At 36.2% G+C, this 20,294-nt stretch overlaps 3 protein-coding genes across 7 annotated transcripts; 1 reads left to right on the forward strand and 2 right to left on the reverse strand.

Moving 5' to 3' along the window:
• Nucleotides 1–111: 111 nt before the first annotated feature.
• Nucleotides 112–8,504, forward strand: LOC103975754 (COP9 signalosome complex subunit 7). Of its 4 annotated transcripts, none has more exons than XM_009390823.3 (9): nt 112–434; nt 589–664; nt 1,371–1,459; nt 4,116–4,205; nt 4,406–4,450; nt 4,547–4,617; nt 7,130–7,262; nt 7,507–7,612; nt 8,204–8,504. In XM_009390823.3, the coding sequence occupies exons 1-8, from the start codon at nt 273–275 to the stop codon at nt 7,576–7,578; spliced, it is 738 nt and encodes a 245-aa protein (XP_009389098.2). In that variant the 5' UTR covers nt 112–272; the 3' UTR covers nt 7,579–7,612; nt 8,204–8,504. The 4 variants fall into 4 exon arrangements, with proteins under 4 accessions (XP_009389098.2, XP_009389096.2, XP_018678151.2 ...); XM_009390821.3 differs by having other exon boundaries at nt 7,521–7,612; XM_018822606.2 differs by having other exon boundaries at nt 114–434; nt 7,504–7,612.
• Nucleotides 7,607–13,856, reverse strand: LOC103975753 (uncharacterized). 2 transcript variants are annotated; one of them, XM_018822605.2, is made up of 10 exons: nt 13,536–13,856; nt 12,381–12,508; nt 12,185–12,298; nt 11,934–12,079; nt 11,712–11,826; nt 11,556–11,636; nt 10,889–11,026; nt 10,434–10,521; nt 9,312–9,422; nt 7,607–7,747 (listed from the first exon to the last, which is right to left on the reverse strand). In XM_018822605.2, exons 1-10 carry the CDS (start codon nt 13,777–13,779, stop codon nt 7,731–7,733), a joined length of 1,182 nt encoding a protein of 393 aa, XP_018678150.2. In that variant the 5' UTR covers nt 13,780–13,856; the 3' UTR covers nt 7,607–7,730. The 2 variants fall into 2 exon arrangements, with proteins under 2 accessions (XP_018678150.2, XP_009389095.2); XM_009390820.3 differs by lacking the exon at nt 7,607–7,747 and adding an exon at nt 8,927–9,173 and having other exon boundaries at nt 12,227–12,298.
• A 1,054-nt stretch (nt 13,857–14,910) lies between these two features.
• On the reverse strand, nt 14,911–20,131 carry LOC135631156 (ribose-phosphate pyrophosphokinase 1-like). Its single transcript, XM_065138600.1, has 8 exons — nt 19,881–20,131; nt 19,563–19,739; nt 17,851–18,099; nt 17,508–17,651; nt 17,199–17,366; nt 16,732–16,801; nt 16,310–16,391; nt 14,911–15,183 (listed from the first exon to the last, which is right to left on the reverse strand). The coding sequence occupies exons 1-8, from the start codon at nt 20,010–20,012 to the stop codon at nt 15,003–15,005; spliced, it is 1,203 nt and encodes a 400-aa protein (XP_064994672.1). The 5' UTR covers nt 20,013–20,131; the 3' UTR covers nt 14,911–15,002.
• Nucleotides 20,132–20,294: the final 163 nt, after the last annotated feature.

Genomic DNA, 20,294 nt, shown 5'->3' on the forward strand with positions numbered 1-20,294 from the left:
TCTGGACACCGGTATCAGGACAAATGGAAAATGAGGAAAGATGCATTGTATTTGATTCAGCATTTGAAAGGAAAATATTATTATGGAAAAATATAAAAGTAACCATCGCGATCACCAGGAAATCGAATGGTTGCACCCGACACACCACACCATAAAGGGAAATCGAATCGGCGAAAGAAACCCCAGCAACCGAGCCGAAACCGGGGCAGCGAAGAACACAAAACCTAGTAGGTTAACCCCACGGTCCCCCTTCGATCTCCCGCACGAGAAGGATGGACATGGAGCGGAAGCAATCCGAGCTCATCGATCACTTCGTGAAGCGAGCGACCGCACTGGACGCAGCCGCTCCCCTCGCCGACCTAATTCTTGAGGCCACTGCTCATCCTTCGCTCTTTGCCTTCTCCGAGATCCTCTCTGTCCCCGACCTTGCGAAGGTTACATCCCTCGATCCCCCACCGTCCCTTCTCTAACCCTAGTTTGGTTTCGCTAACTAGTCAATGCCCGATTTATTATTATTATTATTATTATTATTATTACTACTACTACTACTACTTTTGAATCTTGAGACTGGTTTGATCTTCCGTGCAGCTGAAGGGAACGCAGTATGCGTCGTCTTTGTATGTGCTTCGCTTGTTCGCCTGCGGCACATGGAGCGACTACAAATGTAAGCGTTTTGCCATTAGCTTGGCGTCCCGTCAGACAGATTTAAGGTGTTGCATTAATTTTTTAGGGCTTCTTGGAATTCCTCTTAACGGTGGATGCATTTATACTATACAGGATTCGTGTATCACGTCAAAATGATTTTGTTGGGCTTAATTACTATGCAAACCTAGAGAATGTCATAAATCATCTATTCTTTTTTTGTCCTTTCTTGTGTGTAGAAACATTTCCTCTATGTATAGTTGATATGAAGACATTGTGAGCGTAACTATTCCAAGGTGGTTATCATTTCTGAAGGAAACGTCATTAAATAGTATGAAACCTATTTATTTATGATATAGCATCCAGTTTAATTATACTTAGGCATATGTAACAGTACAAGTTTCTTGACATGCATGCTGCATTTTGTTTTTGGGGACTGTAATTGACAACATTGATGAATTGTTGCTTTAATCATGTGCACCCACCTTGAGGTGAGGATGTGGGTATATTGAATTTAGATATACTTAATTCGGATCTATGATGTATTGAGCACATGACAACTTGTCGTCCTGTTGTTAATGAGAGCTCTATTTATGCTGTCTGCCTGAATATCATTTCCATGTTAAAAAAGGATGACACTAATCATAGTTGTACTTTTGTATAATGCACAATGTTGTATAAAAAAAAATATTCCCAATTTAAGTTGGAGTAATGTGCCCTTATTTTAGGTAATGCTGGTAGCCTTCCAGCACTAGTCCCTGATCAAGTTCGTAAGCTGAAGCAGCTAACTGTGTTGACATTGGCTGAGACAGAAAAGGTACTTGTGACTTATGAGCTTGTTGTTTTTTTTATCTTGTTATACTTCAATGAGGACAATTTCTTGCATGATAGAGATAGGCTATACGTCAGACTTTGTATTTCACCTCACAAGATCCTTTTGTTGGCATCTTCTCACCTTTTGTTGGTTCTGTTGCTGTTTAATTTTTGGTTATTTTACTGCACTGTCAATAGATGTTTTTCCATGGGTAGTATAGGTTATTCTTAATGAGAAACTCCTGGTTGATTCTTTAGTTTTCTCTATATGCATGATCTATTAGTTGATCATATTTGACATTATGCAGGCATTATTTGGTAGTATATATTTGTAAATCCATCAATAACTTGTAGCTATAAAGAATTTATTTTTTTAAAAACACTTTTTGACCTTACAAAGGTAATTCCTAGTGATAGTTGCAAAAAACACAAATAAAAGTGATTAACAATGCTAATACATGATAGATAATCACACTCATAATAGGTCAAGATACTAAAAATATTCACCCAACATATGATACAAACTCAAGCCAGTTACTGATATAAATATGTACCATTATTATAATGGCATAATGAAAGATTTATACTTAATATTTCGAAGGCCTAATTAACTCACCATCTGTCGAATGGCCTAAAATAAAATAGAGCCATATGTGGGCAAGTGAAGTTAAGGTTATAGGTGTGTGCATCATTTAACATAATGACCATACTAGTCTCCTGTAATGCAATGGCAGTATATTTTATAATATAATCTAATAAAATATGCCACACTGGTGGTCAACAATTCATAGATCAATTTGGGGGGTATATACACATATGATGTATGGACATATATCCACAGACGAATACAAATCAGTCTACATGGATTCTATATTGGGATTGTACAAAGGCCCCAGCATGGATGCATCTACAGACAAGAACAAATCAGTCTACATGGATTTTGTATAGGGATTGTACAAGGTCTCAGCTCATCGACATTGACGTGCTCCTTCAGTTGGTGGTCTCCGTAATTCATAGCGGTAGAAAAATATGGATCATGTCAGATATGGTCGACCTTGCATTCGAAGCCATAGACAACCTTTCAGTTCCTCCACCCCTTTCCCTTTTGCTGCCTTTGGTATAAGCTGCCACTAGAAGGTTGCCTTTGTTTATGATCGGCATCCTGAATGGCATGAGTGAAATACTGTGTTTTGATGATGTCTCTATAAGTGCCCAAATTAAGGGACGTGGGACCATCACAATGTCCTTCATCAGTACTGCCATCACTATTGTAATTGTGAATTTGATGGAGCATAAGGCCAAGATCAGAAGACGTCTCATGACTTTCCTCAAATTGCTACTCATTAGTGACATCTGTTGGTTGGCTGTGATGACTGACCTTTAATCGTTGCCTTGGAGAATTGATTGGCATCCTAATGACACAAGTGAAGTGCTGCCCCTTTGTTTGCATGACGTCCCTATAACTGCCCAAATTAAGGGATGTGGAACTATCACAATGTCCATCATTACTTCCATCACTGTTATGAATTTGATGGAGCATAAGGACAAGATCAGCAGGATAAGTCTCATGACCTTCCACAAATTGCTACTCATCATTGATATCTAAATTGTTGGTTGGCTGTGATGACTGACCTTTAATCCTTGCCTTGGATGATTGCCTCTTTGGGCCCCCCTAATGCTAGGCAGTCAACTGTTGCATCATGATCTTATTCATGTCTTGTCTCACATGCTGAGAAGTTCAAGTATTTAGTTCAAAGCATCCTATAATGTTGATATGTGACGTCATCAAGTAGTAGATCCTTTAGTTTTGCTGCTGCTTCATGGCCAATCATCGTGAGATTTGCCTCGCCTTATATAATTCATTAATTGGATGGCACTTGCCTTCGTCCTCTTGATGCTCTTAATTTCCATATACACTGATGTACAATATAATATATACACTAACTACATTCATCTTATGAAATGCAAACATTCTATAGATTAGGGCAAAAGTTGACCAATATCGCTCACACCTCAGGAAAAGGTGACTTTTGGTCCGATCTACATGGTAAATATCTTCCATTGAGGTGCAGATCCTCCATACTATGGTTACTGACTTGTACTTTTTGGTTCCAACTTGAATAATAAAATAGCTAGTAGTATTTATGTTGACCCATCAGTGGTTTTACCGAAGTTGGTAATGTATCATCCATTAATTTTAGTTAACTCACTAAGGTCACTCGGGCAATGTGTTCCTGTTTGTAGCCATAGTTTGTGATGTTTTCCAATTCTGATATGACAAACCCAATTGGTATTGGTATCATCCAAGGCTGATTTTGCTGATTTTTGGATCATATACTGGAACTTATTTTGAGTCAGTTAAACTTAACCATAGTTGGCTGATTGTGGCTAATCTTAACCAAGTTGAGAGGCACAAAAGCAGAAAAAAAAGTGGGGAGCATGGTGACTTTTGGTCAATTCTAGCCAATTTGATGACCGCCTCATCTGCTGGTCATCATTTGTTAGCAATTTGTTCCGTCGTCAAAGATCACAGTCGCCAATGCCTCAAAGTTATTGGATATACATATATCATATTATTTACTATCAAAAGTTACATGCTGAATCTCTTAATGTAATTGTGGTGTTAGTATGCTGATATCTATTGTTTTGGTGGTTGTTAGGTATTGCCTTATGACCAACTCATGGAAGAACTTGATGTTTCAAATGTTAGGGAGCTTGAAGACTTCCTCATCAATGAGTGCATGTATGCGGTATGTTTTTGCAGGATGCGTTGATCGAATGAAACTTTATGGTTTTTAGATGTACCATTGTTCCTATCAATTCATGGACTTTAGCAAGTATTTTGGAAATATTATTTCAGACATAAATATAATTATATCTTTAAATTGTGAGGTTTTAGAAAATGTTGTTGTTAAGCCATATGCTTATGCTATTTTTGTGGTTCTTGAAGGGTATTGTAAGAGGAAAACTTGATCAGTTGCGCCGGTGCTTCGAGGTTGGAAAATGTGTTGTTTTGTCAATCTTTATGATCTTTTGTTAGAAAACAAATTTAATGCTTAACCCAATCTGGTTCCTTTTCTGTTTTATACAGGTGCAGTTTGCAGCTGGAAGGGATCTTAGACCTGAACAGCTAGACAACATGATTCAGACATTAAGTGACTGGTAATTTTCTACATAATTATATACATTTTATTATTTTAATATTGAACATTCAACTATGAAAAGTGCTACATGCGCTCTTTGAAGGACAAATCTCACTCTTAGCAAGAATGGCATTGATTTTGAGAGATGAGAGGAAGACTAAGGAGCTATTTTTTATGGCGGTTATCGGTTGGGCTAATTTGTTTGAATCAAACATTACATTTTAGTCTCTCTCTCTCTCTCTCTCTCTCTCTCTCTCTCTCTCTATATATATATATATATATATATATATATATATATATCTGTGTGTGTATGTATATGTATATGTATATGTATATATATATGCATATGTATATGCATATGCATATGTGTATATATGTGTGTGTGTGTGTGTTGACATTGATGGGCTTTATGGGTTAAAGGGTACCATGAAAGATGTAGACTGTATTTCCATCAAACTAAAATTATGTCAGTTGTTTAAATAGTTGGCTCATAATTGGGCAATAATCAATTTGAAGTTTGAAATTGATCATGCGCCTTTTGTTCATCTTGCCAAAAATGGATGTTTGACAAACAAGCACCATCTCAGACTCGTTATGTAGAATGCCTCATTGAAGCTTGGGGTTCCTATTTGCAAGAATGCATTGATGAGGCATTAGAAATAAGAGTTCATGCACTATTTGTATAAGTTCATTTATATCTTGCATTATTGTACGGTTTGACGGACTTAATGGGCTGGCAGTGATGATTGACATCCCCAATGTGTGAGAAATGGCTTATTAATTTGATGAGGTTGGCCCATTAATGACTTGATTAGATCAAAATTAATAATTGAGGTGGCTAGTTAATGTTGCCAGTAATGCTTAAGTGCCTGACCTGTGGCATCCTAGAGTGATTGGTCAAGTAGGTTTTTCTTCTGATGGTTCCCATCTGAAATAAAGATGACTTTGGTTTCCTAACATAGTGCTAAAAATTTAGGGATTTGTTCTAAGAGGTCTTGTTTAATTAACAAATGTTGAATGGTCTTGTTACTACAAGAATTAGGTAAAAGCTTCTCTTTTGAATATTTTCCATGCTTAAGGAAAGGGATGGTCTGGTTATGTTATCAACTGAAGACTTGAGAATGTGATCTGCATACCATGAATAACTACAACCTTTGGAGTTATCACACATTGGCTTGTAAAAAATGCTCTTAGTGCATTTGTCATTTTCTTTTAATTTTAGCCTGCCCACTACATACGAGAACATCTAGGTTCTTTGATTTTGCATGAAAAATTTGGGACCATACACGTTTTGGGTTTTTCACTTGATTTTTAATGAAACAGTTAAAACTTTTACTGGGAACTTATCTAAAGATGCACTTTTCTTATTTGTTTATGTCAAATTATTTGTGAATGTAAAGATGCAAATAATTTAAGTGGAATATGGTTTCCATTTGATGAACATTCTGAAGCTATGGATTATTATATAGGTTGTATTTGCTTAAAGTTTATTAGGGTATATGATAGTGTTTTGTTCCCTGAAAGGAGGTATGTTATTTTTGAAAGTATTTAGTGTGTTTATACTATCTCTCTTGAGTTGTGCCAGCTGGATGATAATTTTTTTCTGCATATCAACCATTGATTTCAGTTTGTTGTAGATCATTGCATCGCCAAATTGATGATTCATTTTGATGACGTAATGTCTTAAGATCAAGCTCAAAAAACAAAGGTCCTTTTCTGGATGGATAAAGAAATAAACTTCCATCCCATAATAACATGTTTTCATCCCATAAAGAAATAAAGCTACTTGGGGTTAGATAAGATCCAAAGTTGTTTTATGTTTTGGTAATTTTTACATCAATACAAAATAAAATGTTTTTATATCAGGTAGTTTTTGGTGATTAATAGTAGCTTTTAATGTTTTGTTTCTGACTTGCTTATATCACTACACTTAATGGAAAAGACCATCTTGAAAACTCAAACAAAAGGTATATAGAAGGATCTAAAATGATTCACTATCAACCATCCTGAGCGGCAGGTGTTGATACATTATTAACAGGTATGCTGTTCTTCTGTGAGGAATATAGTTAGTCTTTCACGTAGAGCTATCTTTAAGCTAAATTTCTACAAGAAAATTAATAACTTTTCAATATTTATAATGGAATATTTTTCTGCTGCAAAACTATTGCAATTAGAACAGTATATACATTTTGGGTAAATTGATAGGTAATTTATTCTGTTAACGCTGAATATTTACGCTGTGAAATTCTTTCTATATTTATTTTATATCCTCTTTGCCTGTCAATCTTTCAGCCCATTGTACATGAAAATCCCTGTCATGGCTTGGTAACATGATCCATTGCAATGTCTTTATAACAAACACTGCAAAAAAAATCATCGTACATATTTACATGATTGTTAATGACTATTACATCTTGAAAATATAACATTTGGTGGTCCAGTGAGTGAACACACTCGAAGGATGCATAGCTTATGTAACAAATATTTTCGTGCATTGTATTTCGCTTACATCTTGGAGATATATCCTACAGGTTGGGCACATCGGACAGTTTGCTTCATCTGATCCAAGAAAAAATCAAGTGGGCTGATATAATGAGCGAGACGAACAAGAAGCATAAGAAGGAAATTGAGGACAAGGTGGAAGAAGTGAAGAAATCTCTCAAGGTGAGCTTGATGGATTAAAAGTACTTAAAAATTTTCTGAAAAAAATAATCTGATGTTAGCTTGAATGCCATTGTAAATCAGGTTTTGTTTACGTTATGCATGATGGCTGTCATAATGTGTATTAGCTCTGTTATTTCTATAAGAAAATCATATGATGGCTATATACACAAGCATGAAAATAATTGAATTATGCATCAAACATGGCATTGCTTGTCGATGTGAAATACTTACTTGGTGGCAGAAGTTAAACACTTTAAGCAGGCCGACTTGGACTTACGAGGCCACGAAGAGAGCTTTTCTGAATCTGGAGGAATGATGGATTATGAAGAGGACCGTATCCGGCCTAAGAGGTAATTACTTTATATGCGTGCAACTTGTTTATTTTGAGCTGGGCATTCATGTCCCAAGCATGTTGGTGCCAGCAAAAGAAAGCATGCCAATCTGAAAGATGTTGCGAGAATAGCTGTCCTATTCCTTGTCTGTACCTGAAAATGGAATTTCCATATCAAGATAAATCAAATATGATACGAACTTCATTTTAAGAAATGATGATTGTTGTCTTGTTATATTTTCAACTTTTGTATGTATATGACCACACATAGTAAGTGGCAATGGCATATGCGATGCCCATTGGGGTGCACCAAATGTTATAATTTGAATATGTGCATTTACTATGATCTGCCTTTCCTGCTAGTTTTAATTTCTCAAGCATAATGACATTGTTTTCATCCTGTCACTTCCTGTCAAATGTCCTGGTTTTCATCTCAGCTACATCTTTAGCTGCTACTCTTGCCCAAATACCCAGGTGGTTGGCCCAGATTCTCTGCAAACTCTTGATTCCAAATTCTGTTCATCCTGCTTGCATGTTTTGTGGGCCGTTTATTTTATTCAACTTCCTGTAGCTTTTAATTGGGTGAATCTTTTGCAAATTACCATTGCAGGAGGCGGCAGCCAATGCACAAAGAAGGTTGATCGCTTGGTGTTAATTCATATTAGCCGAGGCTGACTCTCAGTTTGCTGACAGCATTTTGGAGTCGAATACCTGCTCGCAATTTGTTCTAATCTGATATCGGTGTCCATATTTGCGTCCGGTGAACTTGTTCTACTGTATTATCACCTTGTTCAAACTCGATCATCAACCTATAATCATGTTTTGCATTCATTAACATGATGGATTCTGTGTACAAGAGTTGTACTTACTACTCATCAACCTATAATCATGTTTTGCATTCATTAACATGATGGATTCTGTGTACAAGAGTTGTACTTGCTAGTTCGGTAGTTCCTCAGAAAACCCCGAATTGTATTTGTGATGCTTCCTTCTGCGGCTGCATTTGTATTTGTGTAAAAAGATATAGTAGGTAAATGTTAAGACTAGCAAGCAACACAGCAAGAAACCATGAAGAGGACTTGTCCAAGCTCTTCATTCAATAAACAAAAATATGAATGGATTTCATGATACGTTCTGCTACTCCATAGTTTAAAAGCTTGAAATGGATTGGTTTAGGACTCAAGATGGGAATCTAGGCATATATAATAGCCAAGTCTCTCTTCCGAACTATCATAAACACCTGACCCATTAAACATCGACCATGTAACCATGAAAGAAGTTGGGCTTGATGCCTGATGAGAATGAATCACATCTTCACAGAGAAGAAAAAAAATAAAACGAGAGGAAATATTAGAAAACAAAGTGACAAAACAATTTTTGAAGCTGATAAATCAAATGAATAACAAGGACAAGCAGTCATGTCATAACTAGATCAAATATTATAGCTTCACTTTGTCAGGCATTTGGCATTTGGCATTTGGTCCATGCTGGTGGAATAAGCTTTGTCAGATCTTGTAACAGGCAGACACCAGCCCTTGACACCTCAACATATGATGGATTCTTAGTAAAACGACCACCAGCTTAGCATATGATAAAGCGGAAAAATGGAAACCATGCGTTACAATACTTGAGTACATAAATTTACAAATCATATCTTCAAAGTTGATAAAGTGGTCGTTTGGGCAGAATGACATCTATAAACAAAGATGGTTAGTTACCTATTACAGGCTTCTTTTCTTCATTACCAAAAGACCCATCAACTTTGGCAAATGCTTTTGTCTTGCTTGCAGATTCCTTATTCTTCAACATTGAAGTAAGTGGACCATCAACTGCAATAAATATCATGTTTCAATCACTCCGAGTTCGTATGACAATTGAATATAAACTGTTAATATGAATTCTAAATAGTCAACAGCGAGATGATGATAGCTTACAGACCACATTGTTCACCATACCACATGAAAATTTCTGGGATATGTTTAAAATGAATTCCAAATTAGACAAACCCATCACGTATCACCATGTACAGCAGCAATATGCAGCTAACCCACATATTCGAACTGCATATGACATGCAGTTGCAAAAGACTGAATAAGATCACATATGACTGCGCATCAATAATTTAAATTTTGCTTCAGTTATGTTTCTATTTAAAATCACTTCAAAAGTTCAATCCTTAGGACTTTCGCCAATTTTGTGTATCCATATTATCTTCTAATTATGGCCTTCTATGTTATTCGAGTTCATTGTCGACCACTTGTGTGGTAAAGAAACAATTTGTTCTTTAGATCAGTCATAGTTCTTCGATATAATTTGATATATATATATATATATGTGTGTGTGTGTGTGTGTGTGTGTGTGAAACTTGCTTTCCTATGCCTAAGTATGTTACGATGTGTTGACATCAAATCATGATCTTTAATTATATTACATGAAATATATTTCATTAGATATTTTTACATGTTTGCAATGCTGATGCTAATATTTATATATTCTAAAATGGATACTTCATATGCATTCGCATATGAGCTACAATCCCCATGTCTAGAGTGAACACCTTGTGACAGTCACTGTTTGCAACACCAAAAGACCTAAGTTATTTGACTTTCATTTATAAAAGTCAAAAATTTTTCATAAGCCAAGTTGCTATTTCATTGTTTGAAGATATATGGTATTATGTTATGCTTCATTTGAAATTTCAGCTGACTCATACTTCCAATTGTATTTTACTTTATTGACTATCTATACTTGTTTTAAAAAACAAAAAAGAAAATCTTGCAATCTGCTATTCTATTCACTATACTTTTAAAGAGGAGAATAAAATGGAAAAAAGAAAACACCTTGCCACTCCAACACAACTTTAGACTCTCCCTTGATCATCTTCGGATACTGATCTATACGAGAATCTTCAAGAATCATTTCTTCAACCTAATACAGATGGAATTCAATAAACAGTACTGATAATACAAATCTTAATATAGCACATAAATAAAATTTCTTATCATAAAAACACAAATTCTACATTGTCTACTACCTGACTAAGTTATGCTACATGCATATTTCTTCATGCACCGTGTATAAACTATCATCTTAACTTAAGAACAATGTCGAACCACAGCAAAATATATAAAACATACTATTGATAGCATGAAAGAAAATATGGGGAAATAACATAAGCTGTTTAAGATTACGAAAACCTTCTACAACCCTCATTTGTTGGCCGCTTCATAAATAAAGATAACTAACAACAATGAAGCAGTAAAATCACGTGGAATTAGTTATTAATAAAATGCACCTTCTTCCATAACATAGCATGCTTCCTCTCCCTTGGTCGAAGTAGCTGATCCCTTAGCCAAGAAGCAACTAACCAAGGTTCGCCTTCACGGTTCCCACATCTAATTCTCATGGCATTGTCTTGGAGAATTTCACATACCTGTTGAACCAACATTGTTTAGCAACAGAGATATAATAGCAAACTACAGTAATGATAAATGGACTAGCAAAATATATCATGTGGACATAAACAATGTGATATGGTTATTGCGAATGTCAATACTAGATTGTATGGAGTTATATACCTTATCTTTACAATAATCATATATTGACAATATATTATGATTCGAAAATGACAGAATAAAGTGCTTGAGAAAAAGTTATCTAAGAAATTTTGAAGATATAGCCTTCATATTAGGGGATGTAGACAAACTAAGTGGATAAGAGGCATATAGACAACTCCTGCCAATGACTCATCAGCTTTCAAAATCTGAGAAAAAACACAACCACAGATCGAAGGAACTATGCCAAATTGGCAGACAGCAATCTTGAGAACTAGGATGCTGTCTTATATCTACCTGGCTAAAAATGCATGCATGATTTAGTTTGCATGAGAATTACAATAGAACCATAAAAGGAGATACAGAAATGACCACAGAAAAGAACAATTCCATGATAAATAAATAGACCTGCTCGTATAGTTGCTCAGCTCGAGTTGTGAGATTCTTTTTTTGATGTATACTCCATGTAATTTTGGTTAAACCAACAAGCTGTAGAATCATTATAAAATCAGAATGGATTTAATAAATATATTTATTCATGAAGACTGAGATGCAATCACATACTAAACCCAAAATTGCCACCATAATGCCAACATGCTTGTAAATCCACTGGTTGACACGACATTGAAGAGGCTTACAAAGTTCAGCTAGCAAGTCTGGACATTTGAACTCTTTGCTTCTACATAAATCAAGAATGTGCAAACCTCAGATTTGATTGACTGGCAGATCAAACCAAACCAGAGCGACATAGCGTTTTAATGCTGAAACATAGAGTTAGAAAAGAACCCATTCAGTGCCACCCTCGTTTCCAAGATAGACTCCACAATGTCCATAACCTTACGTTTTACAAACGTAGAAGTGTCATTTTCTGAGACAATATTCTTCTGTGGCATATGTTCGTCAATTATCTCCCTCACATCAGCCTCTTGAAACTGAAAAGCCGACTCAAACAACAGAGGTCATAGTGGTTGTTAATCAGAATGCAACTATTCATTTAACTCCACAAATAGAAGTCCTTCTATACCAGAAATCCCTACACAAGTTGCATGAAAACCATGAGGTTGGTCATGATAACAGACCCAGATTTTCCCAGGTTCATTGCACAGAACTTGCCCATATGCATTGCAAACATGCTGTTGTAGCAGCTCTGACTGCATTGCAGGATAATAATAAGTCATAAAAAAACAATATTTATTTGCATTATCCAAAATATTTAAAGCACAAAAAACATACCAGTTTCTTTGCGGTCTGATTAATGGTTCCGTCTTCGACGCATTTCCTTCCCTGTTTCTTATAACCATGAAAGCACTCCAGCTTTCCATTGGAGCACCATCCATGGGAAGGGCAAGGTTCACACAAGTCTGTGGTTATATTTGATGCTAAAAAAGATTAATTTATAGTATGTAGAATAAAACTAGAACAAGCAACAAATTGTATTTAAAGGGTAATTGGAAAGGCTCCTTATAAATATAGATCTAAATATGGAGAGATTATTTCCATGACTTGAACCCTCTCCAAAGTCACAAAGGAGCACAAAACATAGCATAGTTAAAATAAATATTCTAGAGAAAACAAGTTAAAGGTTCTGTTTATAACACTTATGAACTCTAGTATCCCTATAGATTGGCATGCTTGCAAGAATTTAAGCTTGGATGTTTTCTTTATTTTCTACACAATGAATTAGTTTACTTAAATATTATAATCCTCCAGCTGATAGTTGCTTTATCCCTCTTGAATTGGAGAAAGGCCTCTCCACTTCTAACATCTACATCAATGGATCCATAGCCATTAGGCATGTGCCCTACAACTAAATAACGACTAAATGATTTATAAGATCAATCAAGAACATGTAACATTTGCACTAAAAACTAAATCCAAAACAAGGCCTGTTTAGAACTCTAAAAGCAACAACCCAAGAATTATAATTCGGAATCCAATAACCACTAAAGTGTACCACTTCGCCTGTGATAACAAAAGCCAGCTAATGCAACAGAACTATGACCATAAATGTTCCTTTCCTCGTTTAAGAATAGTGATGCAAGCACTAGTATTTCTCATTGAATTACCTAGATTTGATGGTCCAGATGTGCCTTGTTCTTGTATTAATAAAAAAAATAATATTTTAGGTAATACTGACATTTTTAATTTCTGCTCTTGATTATGCGTGAAAAAGTAATTGCCTCAAACCGTATTACTAAACTCTCAAGAAACCCAAAAATTCATCAGGATCAAAGGAAAATGTTATCCTACTGAAGAAAATAAAAAAAAATGAATATAACAACCTAGATTAAATCATAAGACTAGGTCAGCTCACGAAATTTGGAAAAAAAAAATATCAAGGAAAAAGAGATCAATTGAGGGGACAAAAAAAGAAAAGACGAAGATCACCAGTGTCGGTGTCGTAAGCCACTTTGCTGCTGTCGCAGAATGACTTGGCCTGACGATTGAAGAAGCAAACGGCGTAGTTGCAAGCAGCGGCGACCGAAGCAGCGATCCCGATGACGGCGAAGAGCTTGAGGACCTCATTCTTGGATGGGAAGAGGGTTGCAGAGGGCTCCCTCCCCAAGAACTGAAGCGGCGGGGCTGCGCCTGGAGCCCTTTGTTTCGGCCGCTTCTTCGCGGTGGCGGACATCACCGGGGCTGTGTCCCTCCGCCCTAACACGTCGCTCTTAGGAACACAAAGAAGTGAGTCGCGAGTCTTAACCCGAGTTGGCCGATCACATATTACGCATAATCAGCATGTGCTACTCACGTGAAAGGGACTCCACCCAAAGGACCACCTGAAACGCACGAGTTTTAAACTTCCACGTGCAACTCACGTGAAAGGCACTCCACTTCAAGGCCCACTTGAGACGCATGAGCACGGAATGGGTCAGATGGGGGTCGGAACGGTAGATAAGTTTAAGACCGAACCCAAACCAGAACCGACACAAATCAGGTCAAGCATCACATGATTCGGGCTCAACCCACGTAGCAAGCCGGCAAGCCCGTATCAGGGACATCATCACAAATATGGTATTGTATAGTTTCTACTATCAGTTACATTCTAAATAATTTTAAAACTAATACGATATTAAAGCATTATTATATCTGTATTTAATTTTAAAAAATTAAAATATATTTTTATTATATATATATATATATATATATATATATATATATATATATATATATATATATATATATATATATATATATATATATATATATATATATATATATATATATATATATATATATATATATATATATATATATATATATATATATATATCACTCGTTTGTACAACAAACTAATCAGTTCGAATATCTCAACAGCGACTAATATCAATACTTGTAATAGAGTCCATCATAATCAATTCTAATTACATTACAATATTTCAATCTTATTTTGTCTGTATTCATTGAACATTTCAAATATACTGAAGGATATGAAATTTATGTGTTGCTTCCTCGGAACAGCATGATGAATTAGAGAAATCAAAATTTCACTTCAGTTGTAATAAAAAAGGCATCACAGGTGATGAAGAGCACTATGGTTGCGTCAAAAAAATGACAATCGTGCAATTAAATTAACCATCACAGAGATTGATATTTAACTGGAATATGGTTCATATTCCGAAGCTTTAATCAATATTACACAAGGATAGAGATAAAATATATTTGTGAGAAAAGTGCACGAAGCTCCTGCTAATGCAGCATCTAAGAACAGTAGAAACTTAGCTTTATGTAAAAGCAAGAGAGGTAGAAATAAGAACAAGAATGAAACTAACAATGATTTCATCAAGTGGCTCGTAGTTAAGAAACATGACAAAGTTTAAAAGAAATAAAAGAACATTTTTCACTATAATCAAATCACTGAAAGATGCTACTTAATGAACAATCATCATGAACTCGCCAGATTGTTTCGCCCAATATATTTGCCACAGAAAGAACTGTTAGCTGTGGGAAACTGTTCTGCTCGGGCACCGGGATGGTGTTTGTGACGATGACTTCTTGAAATAAGTCACTTGATAACCTCTCAACTGCAGGAGGGCTGTTACAAACAATAAGAAGTAATAAGGTTGTCACAACAAGCAGAGTTGGAAGTAGTATTCCAATTTTAGGGAAATACCATGCAAAACACAATTTGCAACACGGGGCGTGAAACAAGATAAAAAACTACATATGGTCATGTCTACCGACCACAATGTTTGGCTAAGAATCAGAAGAACAAAGAAAACTATTCTCAGATTAAGATGAAAAGAAATAAGTGGTTAACGTTTGGATGGATTTTGTGAGTGGTAAAGAGAAATGGACAAGTATTAGGGTAAATGAGAAGTGAAATAACAAAAAAGGTGAAGGTAACAGGTAATCTGACCATCTTTTAGAATGGAATGTTGTTTTTATTTCTTCGTTTCACTGAATAAATATTTCCCTTAACCAATCGGAATAAGTCCAAAAGTAAGATTGTTTGGCTAATTACTACATGGAAATGTCCCCCTTCCCTAAATGACTCAACCGAACAGCCATCAAAAGATCCCATAGAAATGAACTAGGACTTGAAAAAGAAAAAGATGAATTTTGCAATTAACAGGTATGACTCCACTTCCACATGCATAAGATTCTGTCATTTCATGCTCTCAAGCCATGAAAAATGAGGAGAATCACGTTAAGCAAAAAAATGAAAAAAGGATCTGCTGTAAAACTTCACCAGAATAAACACAAACAAACTTCAACATTTCCATATCTAAGTATTTCACTTAGATGGTTGGTGTTTTAAATTAACAAAACATGATGTCAAGTATTGGTTGTGGTTGATACAGTTCGTCCCAACCGGTATTGACTGGTCCGACCATGGGATGGTACCATATTGTCAATACCTGTCAGTATTATTTTTACAGACAATGCCAGGATGTATGGGTTGAAATATTGGACCACACAGATCCTGTAAATTACCAAAAATCCCTAAAAAATCCCAAACTAGGACAACAGAGAGAGATTTTAGGATCAAGTAAACTCAAATGTTACCAATGAAAATGAACATAGCAATATGCGAGTACTCTCAAATATTTTAAACAGCAGGGCAGAATGACTAGCAGCTGTATATGACCATGCAATAAACAAAGAATTCACAAACACAATATTTGAATTCCGATAATCTTCAAAGGACATAAGGATACCTAAAAACTGCATGTGTGCTGCAAGCGAAAACTTCTTTAGCTCCCTCTTGATGTAGTAAAGTTGCACCCTTTACAATAGTTCCTGAGTCCAGCACAATAGAGTCATGGAAATTTTCCACTATGGAACAAAAATAAATAAAAATAAACAAATCATCTAATAAATGTGCCAAATCTTGTACAGAAAAGTGTGATGCTTCATAAATAACTGCAATGCATACCTTTATTTCAACCACTCAAACACTGAGGAGCTATGAACAAGTTAAGAAGATGAAAAAGAGAAAAGTATTTATTACTAAACATAAAAGTTGCTGTGTTTCCACTTATTTGGTTGTGCCAAGAGATGAAAAACGTGTTCCAGATGTCAAATCTGTTAAATGCAGTAAGCAGAGTAGCAATCGCTTTTCTTCTCAGAAGCAACTCACCAGCAGTATCGATCATATCATCCAACATTATAGCAACCTTTCCTTTAACATCTCCAATCAGATTAAGTACCTGCATGCACAACAATTAGATTGCATTAAGTATAACACTATCATTTAATATCAGATACCTGAGGAATAATAAGACTTCAATAAGAAAGCATTAGCAGGCGAATGTAACTTCAATCAATAATAGGATAAGAAGGCCTGGTACATGTCCAATTATCAAGTTAATTGCCTAAAATAACCAAACTTCAAAAAAGAAGAAACAACTCTCACTAGGAAAACTGTTCGTTAAAATTACACATTGAAACAATAATGTGCCCTTCATTTCTCATGCATGCCAATGTGGACAAAAGAAATATCCCTAACAAATATAAGCATGAGATATAATAAGTCCACATTAAATAGAAGAGTATGACATTGATTAACATTATACTTAACAATCTGGTAGCATCTATTCATATCACCTCAGCAGCATTGTGTCCATGACGCCTTTTATCCACAATTGCAAGAGGTGCATCTGATAACTTCTTGGCAAAAGCACGTGCTCTTGCCACACCACCAACATCGGGAGACACCACTACCAAATCATCTGAACTAATCGTTTTGCTGGAGAGGTAATCAAGAATGACAGGCTTGACATGCATTAAGAAAAGATAAAAAGATCAACCAGAAATAGTTTATATATTCCAGAAAAAATTCACGAACTACAAAATTTCTAGGTAAATTTCCATGTAAAATAGAAGGAACGAACATCATGGCCTAGGGCATATTACTTGAGCATAAACATGATCCACTGGGATATCAAAGTATCCCATGGACTGTCCAGAATGCAGATCGCACGCAAGTACACGGTTTGCACCAGCTTTTGTAATTAAGTTCGCGACAAGTTTGGCTCCAATTGATTCTCGCTCTTGAGTCTGAAGTGCAAAAAGGATGAAATTTACTACTGCTCATAAGACATGCAGAAAATGACCATCTGAGCATTTAAATAAATAACAGTTCTAGATGTAACAAGGTGATTCTAATTTCTAAAGGCTAAGAATTATCAACAAAAATCCTTACAAACTTAATTCTCATAAACTAACAGATTTGATTAGTTTACTCAAATATACTTACTTTTCTGTCAGCTCTAGAATAACCAAAATATGGTATAACTGCAGTAATGTTTTTAGCAGATGCTCTGCGGCATGCATCAATCATGATCAGAAGCTCCATAAGGTTCTCATTTGCTGGGGGGCATGTTGGTTGGACTAAAAACACGTCACATCCCCTCACACTCTCCTGCAATTGGACGTATATTTCACCATCTGCAAACCTCTTTATCTTGATTTTCCCGAGTTGAAGGCCCAAGTAGTTTGCAATTTCCTACAAGCAATATCATCTCCGGTTACCTAAGGCTTCATCTAGCAATGAAAAGTATCAAAATGGAACTCCACCAGAAAAGCTTATAATTTAAAGCAAATACAGTGTAGTAAAAGGAACTTATTAAATAGGTATAGCAAATGGTTTAAAATCATATTGCAGGGTGTATTTAGAGTATGCAAAAATCATATGTAATTCAATAAATTGATATGAATGTATCTTATTAATTTTCATGTTAACACTAAACAAACAAGGAGCACAACAAAATTTGTGCAAATATGCAGCTAAGGGAGTTCAACATACAGCAGAATGACCCTCATATATATTCATCAGCAGAAAATAATGGCTTTACAAGAAAACAAAATCCTTCTATCTTTCAAAGGGAGGGATCAAAACAGACTTCCATTAGTAGAAAAAGAAAATGACAAACATCAGCAAAGACTGTTAGACAGGTAATAAAAAGACAACTTATTCCATTAGGCTTCTGCAAACAGAAAGACAGATTTGATGCCACGAACCTTGATCACCCAAATTGTAGAGAAGAAAACTTACTGTAGCATCAAAACTCACAATGTGTGATAGAAGAGAAATTTCAACAATGTTCATGAATATCCACATGTAGTTTGATCAGAGTTACTTTGGTAATTTGATTCAAAGTCATCCAAGCTCTATTTAATTTTGTGCCAACCCAAAACTGAGACCTTAGGCATTGTTACAGTCGCATTCCAATTCGAAATGTAGTTCCTCGCCCCTATATGGTCCATGATTTAAAAAATCATGTCTCAGGGTTTATCGACTTTATGTTAAAAAGAAGTCTTGCATGCAATAATGAGAGAGACAATAATTCCCTGGTGCCTAAGTTATGCATCAACGTCGTTGCAACTTTAGACATCTAACGATGGTCGCTCACCACATAGCATCTAGAAGCCGACTAGTTGTTTTACTAATGCAATCTAACATCTTTTTGGTAGGGATTTCAAGTAATGCGGCAAGTGGGTTAAATGTGACACTTTAAACCAGGGGTTGGCAAGTTCAACGAGACCAAGCAAGACACAACTATCTTATAATTAATAACTCACAACAGAATAGACAAGATAGACTAAAAATAACTAACCTGATTGCAGGACTAAAGTGTGTACAGCCGCTGAGCCAATCATCAGCGTCAGACCATTTATAGCATTAACCAATTAATACATCAAAAAATTGCGGCACCTGTCTGCAAGAGAATTCTCAGCACTAAAGCGACATCTACTAGTTGCAACAAGACGGGTGACAACTAAAAACGAATGGTATAGTGTGTAGCTGGATGTAGCTTTATCGTACAAGCAGAGTAGAAATCATCTCGTATTTATCGGGAATCACAAAGCAGGGGCTACTTCATCATATATAAAAATAGAACAGGTTTTCAACCATAGATCAACAAGAAAAGAAGAAGACACGGCTGGGATGTGACCACGAAGACGCACCTGAGCGAGTGCCGGATTAGCGTTTCCGGAGAAAATCCGAAGCCTGGAGTCATGGTTCCCGCCCGTTCCTCGGGTTTGCGGCGGCACCAGTAATCCCGGCGACATCTTATCATTGAGGATCGGGATGAAGGGCCGGGATCCATTACCGAATTCCAGCGGCTCCATCATTCCGCATCGCTGCATCCAAAAAGATGGGAAAGAAAAGAAACTAATCAAATCAAGATTCCACTTCATTCTGACACGGAAAAAATATTTGATGGAACGGGTGAACATAACAGATTGAATGAAGAACCAGAAGAGGAGGAAGCAAGGATCAACCAGAGGGCTCGGGGCGAATGAGGAAGAGTCGAGGCGGCGGCGAAGGGGCTTGGCGCGAACTCTAAGGTTGATCGAGGAGGAGGAAGATGATGAGCGGAGAAAGAAGGTGGGGGAGACCACCACGGAGGCCATAATCGTGTAGGCAGGTCGACAGCTAGGTCAGTGCTACGAGTCCACGATCGGCCGGTGGTAGTTGAACGGACCGGGGCTATCGTGAAATTTGAGGGATGGAAATTACGTGTGTGCGGCGAGGCTTATCTAAATATTCAAACGCTATAAATATTCTTTTTCTAAAACTACAAAAAGAATAAAGAATTAAATTTTGTATACATACCCGTCCACACGAGGAATTGCGTCTACGTCTCTTTGAGTTCTTATAGCCTCAAAAACTGCAAGTATTTTGCATTATATTTA

The sequence above is a fragment of the Musa acuminata genome, chromosome BXJ3-2, assembly GCF_036884655.1.
Source record: "Musa acuminata AAA Group cultivar baxijiao chromosome BXJ3-2, Cavendish_Baxijiao_AAA, whole genome shotgun sequence".
Classification (NCBI taxonomy): domain Eukaryota; kingdom Viridiplantae; phylum Streptophyta; class Magnoliopsida; order Zingiberales; family Musaceae; genus Musa; species Musa acuminata.